Source organism: Nanorana parkeri, unplaced genomic scaffold (assembly GCF_000935625.1).
Source record: "Nanorana parkeri isolate BGI_ZX_2015 unplaced genomic scaffold, ASM93562v1 scaffold56, whole genome shotgun sequence".
Classification (NCBI taxonomy): domain Eukaryota; kingdom Metazoa; phylum Chordata; class Amphibia; order Anura; family Dicroglossidae; genus Nanorana; species Nanorana parkeri.
Genome location: NW_017306324.1, coordinates 784,068 through 795,025, shown reverse-complemented (window position 1 = coordinate 795,025; position 10,958 = coordinate 784,068). Strand labels below are relative to the sequence as shown.

Sequence of the window (10,958 nt, the reverse complement as noted above, 5' to 3'; positions counted from 1 at the left end):
GCCCCCCCCCCCGCCCCCGCCCCGCCGGCCGGCTTCATCGCTCTATTTCTCCTCGGATCCCTGCTGCCTCTGCCCATACAGGCGGGGATCTGAAGAGAAGCTACAGGCTATATGCTACTCCCCTGCCGCCCTGTGTCTGTGTTGGCCACCTGGCACCCCTGTTGCCATGGTGCTCTGTGCTCGCCATGGCAACAGGGGCACAGCCAGGCCAGCCCTGGCTGCGCAAGAGGAGAGTGCCTCACTCGCCTCGCCCTTTCTACGGCCCTGTCTGTACCTACTAATACATTCTTAAATGTTTATTTTTACAGCAAGCAGTGCAAGTACCTATATTTGACAAGGTATCAGCATTGTGTAGTCACTTTACAGCAGAGCTCAAAAGGTGGGCAGGAGAAACGGCAGAAGGAGCCAGTCCATGTGCAGCTGTGCTCATGTGCTAACAGGAAGCATGCTGATGCTGGAGGAGAGAGCAGAGAGATGAACTGATCAGTCTGCCGCTTCTCCTTCACTGTCTGCATGTTTTGGAAACCTCATTTACCTCATGTCGTTCTTCCTCAGGGGATGCGTAAAGGGAAATATGCAGAGGGAGAAGCCACGCTGAGAATGAAGTTGGTGATGGAAGATGGCAAAATGGATCCTGTGGCTTATCGGATAAAATATACCCCTCACCACTGCACAGGAGACAAATGGTATGTCCCGCATTATCCAGAATTGCAGAATTACCGCTGATTGGTTCACTGGTCTTTCTCTGACTATAAGGCTGTTGCTGGTCCCACGCGTCTCTGAAACCCCCTGGATGTCTCTCTCCTATAGATGCCAGGACAAGAAGAGACGCCAGAGCCAACCTGTGAGAATTCCAAAGAGCCGAGACTGCCTGTTTCTGTTCTATTTCACCTCTCACACATTTTGTATTTAAAAGAGAACTATAGGGCAACCTTTTTATTCCATAGTTCTCTTCAGGGTCATGAAGGGACGTATACTAACCTCCTCCCGTGACCCAAAACTCTTGCCCGCTATATACTGAGATTGCCAAAGCCGGAACTGATCCCGAAAATACTGTCGAGATCCACCCGATTGGCTGATTGACAGAGGGCTCTACCTATCTAGAGGCAGAGCCAGCTGTGCCCGCCCCCTCCCCTGTCCGTTCCTCCAGTCAGTGCTGGAGGATCGGAGAGGGGAGGGCGGGACAGTCACCGCTCTCTGCATTGAGATGATCAGGAAGTCAGTGATCGGCGGTGTGTTTTCTCTGACTTCCCGATCAATAGAGCCGACCTGTGACGGCTTCATTGTCACAGGTCGGCTTGTATTATGGGGGATGAGTGTTTTTCACTAAGTCCATAATTCTCCTTTTAAAGGATAACTACTTTCAGATGTCTTTTTTGGCCTACCTTCCCTGCCCAATGCATACTTACCTGAATTAAAAAGCATTTGCCTAAAATCTTATTTTCCCTGGTTGTGACTCTGCAGTTGACACAGAAAAATGCTTGTGAACCTGCCATTTGCCTGTTCACACAGGATGTTACCTGGGCTGCCCAGTGTGCCAGTGGTGTCTGAATGGGATGGTTGCCTGATTTTGTGACATTCTTTGGCAGGCAAAATAGTATTTTGAGCATTTATTCTTTAAAGGGTAAGTTTTATCTTTTCATTAAATGTGAAAAAATGAATTTGGTCGCAAAACAGCCCCCCCCCCCCATACCCCACACAAACACACACGTTCCTACTGTACTTACCTGTGATGCCTGCTGCCAGTTTAGGGTTCCGTACACCACAATGGCGAGCGCTCATCTGTCCCTAGCTCAGAAGGGCTTCTCATTGGTCAGCATGGTCATGTGACTGTGTTACTGTGTTGATCAATGAGTGCTCATCACGTGCAAGCAATTATGTAGGCTAATATAACTCGGCACGTACAGTGTACGTGGCCAGTCATATAGCCACTTTGTGACGGGACGTACACTGTACGTCTCCCGTCACGAAGGGGTTAAAGACTGCAGGGCTTTGAAGTGCGGTGTCCAGGCCATTACACCGGCTGGTGGGAGCATCACTCAGTTAAGTACAACAGAAAGGGGGGGGTAAAGTAAATTCATTTTTTTACATTTTGTGGAAAGGTGAACGTACACTTAATTTTTTTTTTTTCTCTCTGCAGGTGTATATATCCCACATACGACTATACACACTGTCTGTGTGATTCCATAGAACACATCACACACTCTCTATGCACCAAAGAGTTCCAGGCGAGGTGAGTCGGCCCGTTTATGAAAACTAGGAGTAAGGATTGGTACTTTTACCCATAGCAATCTATTAGTTGTAATCTTCCATTATTTTAACCTGCGCTGAAAAAATACAATCTGAAATCTGGTTGGCTGTTTCAGGGAACTCGGGCTTTCTCATTGATTGATTTTTTCGTAAGTGAACGTGGAACAGATTTGTTTTCAGTAAAATAGATTGTCTTTATGGACCTTTTACATGAGAAAAGTATAGAGGCTGTCATCGCTGACCTCCAATTGAAACTGCTAGTTGCTCGACTGATCCAGTGGCCTCAATACTAAGTCACTGATCCAAAATATGATTGCAAATCAAGAGTTATAATGTGGCTGATCTATATGCTTTTTTTAGGTCAGTGACTTAGAAAGTACTGAAGCCAGAGGATCAGCTCATCAGCCAGGCAGCTAGTGTTTTCAGAAGAGGGTCAGAAATGACAGCTGCATCCTTCCTCACAGGAGTGTTATTCCCAGGAGGGGAGCTGAGTTATAGGGAAGTGTACTTCCAGAAGGTTGGAGCTGAGCTATGGGGATGTGTACTGCCAGGAGGGAAGCTGAGCTATGGGGATGTGTACTGCCAGGAAGGGACTGAGCTATGGGGATGTGTACTGCCAGGAAGGGACTGAGCTATGGGGATGTGTACTGCCAGGAAGGGACTGAGCTATGGGGATGTGTACTGCCAGGAAGGGACTGAGCTATGGGGATGTGTACTGCCAGGAAGGGACTGAGCTATGGGGATGTGTACTGCCAGGAAGGGACTGAGCTATGGGGATGTGTACTGCCAGGAAGGGACTGAGCTATGGGGATGTGTACTGCCAGGAAGGGACTGAGCTATGGGGATGTGTACTGCCAGGAAGGGACTGAGCTATGGGGATGTGTACTGCCAGGAAGGGACTGAGCTATGGGGATGTGTACTGCCAGGAAGGGACTGAGCTATGGGGATGTGTACTGCCAGGAAGGGACTGAGCTATGGGGATGTGTACTGCCAGGAAGGGACTGAGCTATGGGGATGTGTACTGCCAGGAAGGGACTGAGCTATGGGGATGTGTACTGCCAGGAAGGGACTGAGCTATGGGGATGTGTACTGCCAGGAAGGGACTGAGCTATGGGGATGTGTACTGCCAGGAAGGGACTGAGCTATGGGGATGTGTACTGCCAGGAAGGGACTGAGCTATGGGGATGTGTACTGCCAGGAAGGGACTGAGCTATGGGGATGTGTACTGCCAGGAAGGGACTGAGCTATGGGGATGTGTACTGCCAGGAAGGGACTGAGCTATGGGGATGTGTACTGCCAGGAAGGGACTGAGCTATGGGGATGTGTACTGCCAGGAAGGGACTGAGCTATGGGGATGTGTACTGCCAGGAAGGGACTGAGCTATGGGGATGTGTACTGCCAGGAAGGGACTGAGCTATGGGGATGTGTACTGCCAGGAAGGGACTGAGCTATGGGGATTTCTACTGCCAGGAAGGGACTGAGCTATGGGCATGTGTACTGCCAGGAAGGGACTGAGCTATTGGGATTCCTACTGCCAGGAAGGGACTGAGCTATGGGGATGTGTACTGCCAGGAAGGGACTGAGCTATGGGGATTCCTCCTGCCCGGAAGGGACTGAGCTATGGGGATGTGTACTGCCAGGAGGGAAGCTGAGCTATGGGGATTCCTACTGCCAGGAAGGGACTGAGCTATGGGGATTTCTACTGCCAGGAAGGGACTGAGCTATGGGGATTTCTACTGCCAGGAAGGGACTGAGCTATGGGCATGTGTACTGCCAGGAAGGGACTGAGCTATTGGGATTCCTACTGCCAGGAAGGGACTGAGCTATGGGGATGTGTACTGCCAGGAAGGGACTGAGCTATGGGGATGTGTACTGCCAGGAAGGGACTGAGCTATGGGGATTCCTACTGCCAGGAAGGGACTGAGCTATGGGGATGTGTACTGCCAGGAAGGGACTGAGCTATGGGCAGGTGTACTGCTGGGAAGGTAACTGAGCTTCAGGCAGGCACTGGTGCTGGTCAAACTCTTGCCTGTCATGGCTGGGGAAGTACGCTGGGAATCTTTCTGCTTTACTGCCTGGGGACTGGAAGCGGAAGCACAATGTTGCATGCTCCACATGTGCCTCTATTTCTGTTCCTCCAGTGGCAAAACCGAAGTAGGACTTAATTATTATATTATTAACGCTCTGAATTTTTACATAGGCGATCGTCCTACTTCTGGCTTTGTAACGCGCTGGACGTCTACTGCCCCGTGCAGTGGGAATACGGACGGCTGAACCTGCACTATACTGTTGTTTCCAAAAGAAAGATAATCAGACTGGTGGAAACTGGAGCCGTCAGGTAGGTGAGACATGGCGAATCAAGGACTATGCCTTCCTGTCATTACACCAACCAGCCCCTGAAATTCCTCTCCTGATGTAGGGACTGGGATGATCCCCGTCTTTTCACACTGACAGCTCTGAGACGAAGAGGATTCCCGCCCGAAGCCATCAACAACTTCTGCGCCAGGGTATGTATGTTCTTTCCTTTTAAAAGTTTGTTTTATAACCAGTAGCGTGAAATGTTATATAGGTTTGGGATACAGGAACTTTCAGGAACGGCAATTATGCCACACATTAGGTATCACCGAGCATGCCAGAGTGAGCCCAATAATTGTAGGGCCATCATTCACTGTTAAAGTGACATTAAACCCTCAGATTTTTTAACATAAACCAATACTGTAATTTGTGCCTTACTGTAATCCATGGTAGTTTCCCTTCTCTTTGCTGCTCTTTTTAAATCCTCATGTCTTCTCATGCTGGGGGAGAACTTCCCTTTTCAGCTCTGGGCCTCTTCCTGTAGTGCTGGCTCAGGTTACAAGCCTATACAAACGTATACACAGACACCGTGTATCCATTCCTGAGACAAGGCAGTCTGCTGCAAAACAGAAGTTCTGTCGAGCATGAGAACAGATACAGATTTAAAAGGAAGAGCAGCAAAGAGAAGGGAAACAACCATGGATTACAGTAAGGCGCACATTACAGTATTGGTTTATGTTAATAAATCTGAGGGTTTAATGTCACTTTAAATTGATGACCTGCAAAGACTTTTAAAGTGTCACCTATGGACAAATTTGGGTACCGTAGTTTTTCGCCATTTCATGGCTGCACATGGATTCATATTTGGTATTTAACCCGACACAAACTCACCTTTTTTATATCAAAACAATTGGGATATTATATTTGCACTAAAATTAATTTGAGTATCTTTCACTAAAACTATGGGTTCTATAAACCGTTGCACTAATATTGTGTGGCATTAAAAATTGCAACTGCTTCAATTTTTTTCCTACAGGGTCTATACTTTTGTAAAATATATAATATTTTGGGGGTTTTAAGTAATCTTCAAATATAAAATGTGCATTGTACATGTGTACAAAAAATAAAAGGGGAAAGAAAATGAGGTTAAAGTGTTAAAGAACTCCATGCAAAAATTGTATTAACCTTGCAGTGGTGCTACCCCCACACTGCAAAGGTTAACTGCTCTTTTTGGACTAGGGAGGAACATTTTTAAAAATTATACTCGCCCAATCTGTGAGCCGGCTTGCTCTTAGACCCGTCCTCCCAGCCTCACTCCCCCTCCACTGCGGCGGTCTAAGGTCCCCGAGTCATCCCCTTCTATACGCAGTGTATGGGACATGAGGACATGGAGGGACATACCATCGCTGGAGGGAGCACTGTCGCAGCCGGCCGGCTGGTAGGATCAGGTGAATATAACGTATACCTCTCTAGACCAAAATGAGCACTGTAAGGGTTAAAAAAAAAAAAAGTTTTGCCTGGAGTTCTTTAAGTTGGTTTCCAACTGATGCCGGTGTCATGTGATCTTAGCAAATCTGCCTCAATGGCAGAGTGTCTAAACTGCAGTGTAGTTCCCCCTTAGGCCTCATTCACACGAGAAACGGCCGGCACGTACATCTCCGTGCTGCGTGCGCGGCCATATCGGGCAGCTCCCGGGAAGGACACGTGCTGCATGTGATTTAGTACGCAGACCCTGTCCTTCCCTATGGGATCCATCCTGTCAGCGTCCGAGCCGGGGCACCCGTACGCACCTGCACTTGGGGTGAGCTTAGGGGGGGCGTACGTCCGTCCGTGTAGTCCCATAGAGAAGGACAGGGGCGGTGTACTAATTACACGCAGCACCTGTCCTTCCCGGGAGCTGCTCGATGCGGCCGTGCACGCAGCTGTATGTGCCGGCCGTTTGTTGTGTGAATGAGGTCTAACGCACTGCACTTTAGAATTCAATTTTCCAGACACCTCTATTGTGAATGGACCTTCATTGGTTTTTCTATTTTAGTTTTACATCTATTAAAGCTGCTTTGTTTTTGTTGCTTTGAAATATTTCCAGAAGTTTGTTTCTAGTTGGAGTCGTAATAGTTAGCACAACAGACCAGTTTTTATGTACAGGAAGATTATGTAAGCGAGGCTGAAAAACACAATCTGTCCTCTTTGCTGGATTGCTTATAATAACGGCTTCACGTTTTAAGCTTTACTTTGCGCATTCTCTTTTCTGGAACCGCTTCCAAATCTCGTGTCTTACTGTGAATTGTTTTCTGCCAGGTTGGCGTGACTGTTGCTCAGACGACGATGGAGCCGCACTTACTAGAGGCCTGTGTCAGGGAGGTGCTGAACGACACGGCCCCCCGGGTAATGGCTGTGTTGGAGCCTCTGAAAGTCACAATTACCAACTTCCCAGCAGAGAAGGTAAAGCTCTCAGTAGGCTGAATACTGAGGCTCATTAGAAAAGATTTTAATTTCTATAACGCTAAGCCGTTTCTCTTTTCCCAAAAGGCATTTGATGTCTCCGTTCCAAACTTCCCGGCTGATGAGTCAAAGGGTTTCCACACAGTTCCTTTCTCTTCAACAATCTACATTGAACAGTCAGATTTCAGAGAGGTAAGGGATCCTGGCCCATTGCCCACTGCATTGTTCACAGAATCTAAATCCAAGAGCCAGAAGAGCTCCTATCTACCCTGTTTCCCCGAAAATAAGACCTACCCCGAAAATAAGACCTAGTACTATTTTGGGGAATTGCTAAAATATAAGGCCTACCCTGAAAATAAGACCTAGTTGTGACCATTCCCAGGGCCGGTGGTGGCATAAGGGGGAATGAAGCCAGCGCCAGAGGAAGAGAGGCGGCACCGGAGGGAGCAGAGCCGCATAAGCTGATGCCTCCTCTATAGCGCCGGCTCCTGTCACAGGGGGAGTGATACCAAATGCCTGTGAGGAATCCATAGTGAAAGTGCGCTTTGCTCATTCTGGCCAGTGATTAGTTAGCAAATTGATCTTGGAAAGGCACGGCACCCCTGATTGCCTTGATCACCATATTTTTGTGAGTGTGGATTGTTGTACATTAAAAAAATAAAAAATAAGACCTACCCCGAAAATAAGACCTAGTGTGTTTTTTTTTGAGCCAAAAAAATATAAGACAGTGTCTTATTTTCGGGGGAACACGGTATCTCTCTCTCTCTATCTATCTCTTCAGTCCTTGGATTTGGTAGCTGCATTTGTTTTCTTTTTTGTTTCTTTTCTTTTTTGTATTCATTTTTTCCTCTTATTTTCACCTGGTGATTATGTGGGTACCACACTTCCTGTCTTAGCGTGACAACACTCACTGACTGTATGTATTCAGGAGAAGCGTAGTTACCCGATGAGAGGTGTGTCAGGACTACAGGACACCACCTCCTCTCCATAACACGTGGGGGGACTTGGTGTACTCCACAGACATTGCTGGGAACAATTCTGATTCATAACAGTTGGCAGAGAGCACAGCATATTATCAGCTGGCAGGAAGGGCAGATAATTTCTTGCACTCCTCAGACAGTTATAACAAAATGATTTCAACTGCATATTTAACAAACCAACATGGAGGGAATAGAATTTCCTGCCAGGAATCTTGGAAGTGTATCTACACACAAATACAAAAAGGTAAAGTGCTGACAGACTTGGGATCAGTGGCATTCATTCTGGACGGTCATGGTTAGATTGAGAACTGATTGTGTGCTTATATGCATCATTTGACCTTGCCAAGCATCCTGCAGCCAGGTTTTGTCTGTAGAAAGTCAGCTGAGATTGATTTTGTTGTCCTGCTTGTTAGTGTTTTTGGATCAGTGGCAAGATCATTGATGTTCTCGAGCATGGGAGCATGGGAACATGTAATATTGTAATATGGAGATCTGAGCGGATATTTTCCTTGCAGGTGATGGAGAAAGGATACAAGCGCCTGACCCCTGATCAGTCTGTGGGCCTCCGACATGCCGGTTATGTCATCTCCATACAGAACATTGTTAAGGTAAGGGTTATGAAGTTTTTTGGGGGGGGGCGGGGGTAGCTGTAATACTGATCTCTAACTACCTTTTGACGTTTGGTAAATTGGAAGCTACAAATATGAAATCTTTGTTGTGATCTCCAAATTCAGTGTCTCGAGCCCAATGCCCACATACTGTAGGACTAGATTATTCTAACTTGGTGCTAACCCTTGCACCTGCCATTCAGAAGTCTAAAACCAGAGCCACTTTTTGGCCCCAAAACTCTTGAATTGTTTCTTGTTTGGCTGCAGTGAGAAGGGTAGACACAGTCAGACTGGGGAGGAATATGATAGAGGGGGGATAGGGACAGTCAGGCTAGGGAGGAATAGGCTAATGCTGGATCTCCTCCAACCAGGAAATGAGGCGGGCTCTATCTGACTTGCTGCAGAGTGTCTAATGCACATTGAGGGAATCTCGCAGTGAAAGCAGAGGAACCATTTAATTCCTGGAGAGGAGCCGGTACAACTGAGCAAGACTGAAGGGGAGGCTGGAGGTCAGCTTAAAATATTTAATGTCCATAGTCTGGCCTCAGTTTTGCTTCAATGGTTAGTTTGCATCACTGAAACCTCTTGGCAGTTTTCTTTGTGGCTGTTGGGACAAGAAGAGATGCTAGAACAATGCACTGTGAGATTTCCAAAGCGGAGAGGCCATTTGCCTGTCTGTTATTTCACCTCTCGCACATAACACAACTACTGATCTTATTAATTGGGGGGCACAGCAGCCCTTGCTTGACTTGCAGGTGATGGCATTCTAAGTATGTTGCACCTCTCTCATCGACTAAACCTCTGGGGAAAGAGTCTGGAAGATGGTTCTTTTATTTTTTCCCTTTTGTTTTTGTTTTTTTGTGTATAGCTCAGTGAGCTGACATACTGTATATTTTGTATATTGATCATTGGTTAACCAGCTGGATGTTGCTGCAGCACCCCCCATACCCTAGGCTTTACCTAGAAAGGAGTGATCTGGGAGTATATCCATGATCTATAATATGGCAAATCTTCGCTTTTTGAGTTCAGGACAACTTACCTGACACAGCTGTACACTGCTTTCATTGCTGAATGCCGGTGTTCAGAACAAAAGCTGTGCAAGGGACAGGTAAACCTTAGAGGGTGGAAGAAACTCCCGGTTTGTAAAATTGTTAGAAACCGTATTGAATTTTGCTGAAGTCCGAAGCAGCACAAGGTCCCATTATCATCATTTAACATTGTAATTCGAAATAGTGAAACATTACACCGGATTTTTCCATAGAGACTAGATGACCGATTTCTGTTGCTCAGCGATGCCCGATATTGCAAGTGTTTGCTTTATTTTGTTTTACAAAGAATGTCTTTGCACCTCTTTCTGCTGTAGGATGGAAGTGGTAAAGTGGTGGAGTTAGAGGTGACCTGCACCAAATCAGACATGGGTGAGAAGCCCAAAGCCTTTATCCATTGGGTGTCCAACCCTCTGGTGTGTGAAGTACGGTTGTACGATCGCCTGTGAGTATGACAAACGCAATGCATCGTGTGTGTTATGTTCATAATATTCCGCTACATTTTTAATGGGGTGCAAAAACATTGAGGAGTATTTACCAAAACCGGAGCAGCTGTGCACAGCAACTAATCGGCTTTTATCTTCAACTTGTTCAGTTTAGCTTTGAAAATGATAGCTGGAAACTGATTGGTTGCCATGTGTAGCTGCTCCAGATTCTGTCCGCTCCAGTCTTTGTAAATTCCCTTGAAGACTGAAGGGGTCTGGGGGAGGAATAGGCTGATGCTGGATCTCCTCCAGCCAGATTAATAATTTTTTAGTACAGGAGAGGAGCCGGTACAACCGTGTACGAGAGTAAAGGGAAGCCTGAAGGTCTGATTTAAATATTTAATGTCCATAGTCTGGCCTCCGTTTTGCTTCAAGGGTTAGTTTGCATCACTGAAACCTCTTGGCAGTTTTCTTTGTGGCTGTTGGGACAAGAAGAGATGCTAGAACAATGCACTGTGAGATTTCCAAAGCGGAGAGGCCATTTGCCTGTCTGTTATTTCACCTCTCGCACATAACACAACTACTGATCTTATTAATTGGGGGGCACACCAAACTGGAGCAGCTTATCACCGCAACTAATCATCTTCTATCTACAACTTGTTCAGTTTAGATTTGAAAATGAAAGCGGATTGGTTGACATGTGCAGCTGCTCCAGATTGTCTACTCCAGGCTTAGTAAATTCCCCTCATTCTGTACTATAGACACATGTATGAGGGCTTCTAGCTGTTAGCAGGGGTGTATCTGCCGCAAGTCAAACAAGCATTTGACTTGGGTGGCACTTTCCGGGGGGGTGCCACTGCCCCCAAAATAGCCGAGCTGCACAGAATCCGCCACTGCAACCTCAAGATGAGG

The 10,958-nt window shown here is 46.8% G+C and overlaps 1 protein-coding gene across 1 annotated transcript in view; it reads left to right on the top strand.

Annotated features, from left to right (window-relative positions):
• Window positions 1-10,958, top strand: part of QARS (glutaminyl-tRNA synthetase) — a 78,325-nt gene that overhangs the window by 59,126 nt on the left and 8,241 nt on the right. Inside the window, exons 14-21 of the mRNA XM_018576127.1 lie at window positions 556-686; window positions 2,141-2,233; window positions 4,451-4,588; window positions 4,670-4,757; window positions 6,844-6,987; window positions 7,075-7,179; window positions 8,483-8,575; window positions 9,939-10,066. Coding sequence (XP_018431629.1) covers window positions 556-686; window positions 2,141-2,233; window positions 4,451-4,588; window positions 4,670-4,757; window positions 6,844-6,987; window positions 7,075-7,179; window positions 8,483-8,575; window positions 9,939-10,066 — 920 coding nt within the window. The remainder of the gene's footprint in view (window positions 1-555; window positions 687-2,140; window positions 2,234-4,450; window positions 4,589-4,669; window positions 4,758-6,843; window positions 6,988-7,074; window positions 7,180-8,482; window positions 8,576-9,938; window positions 10,067-10,958) is intronic.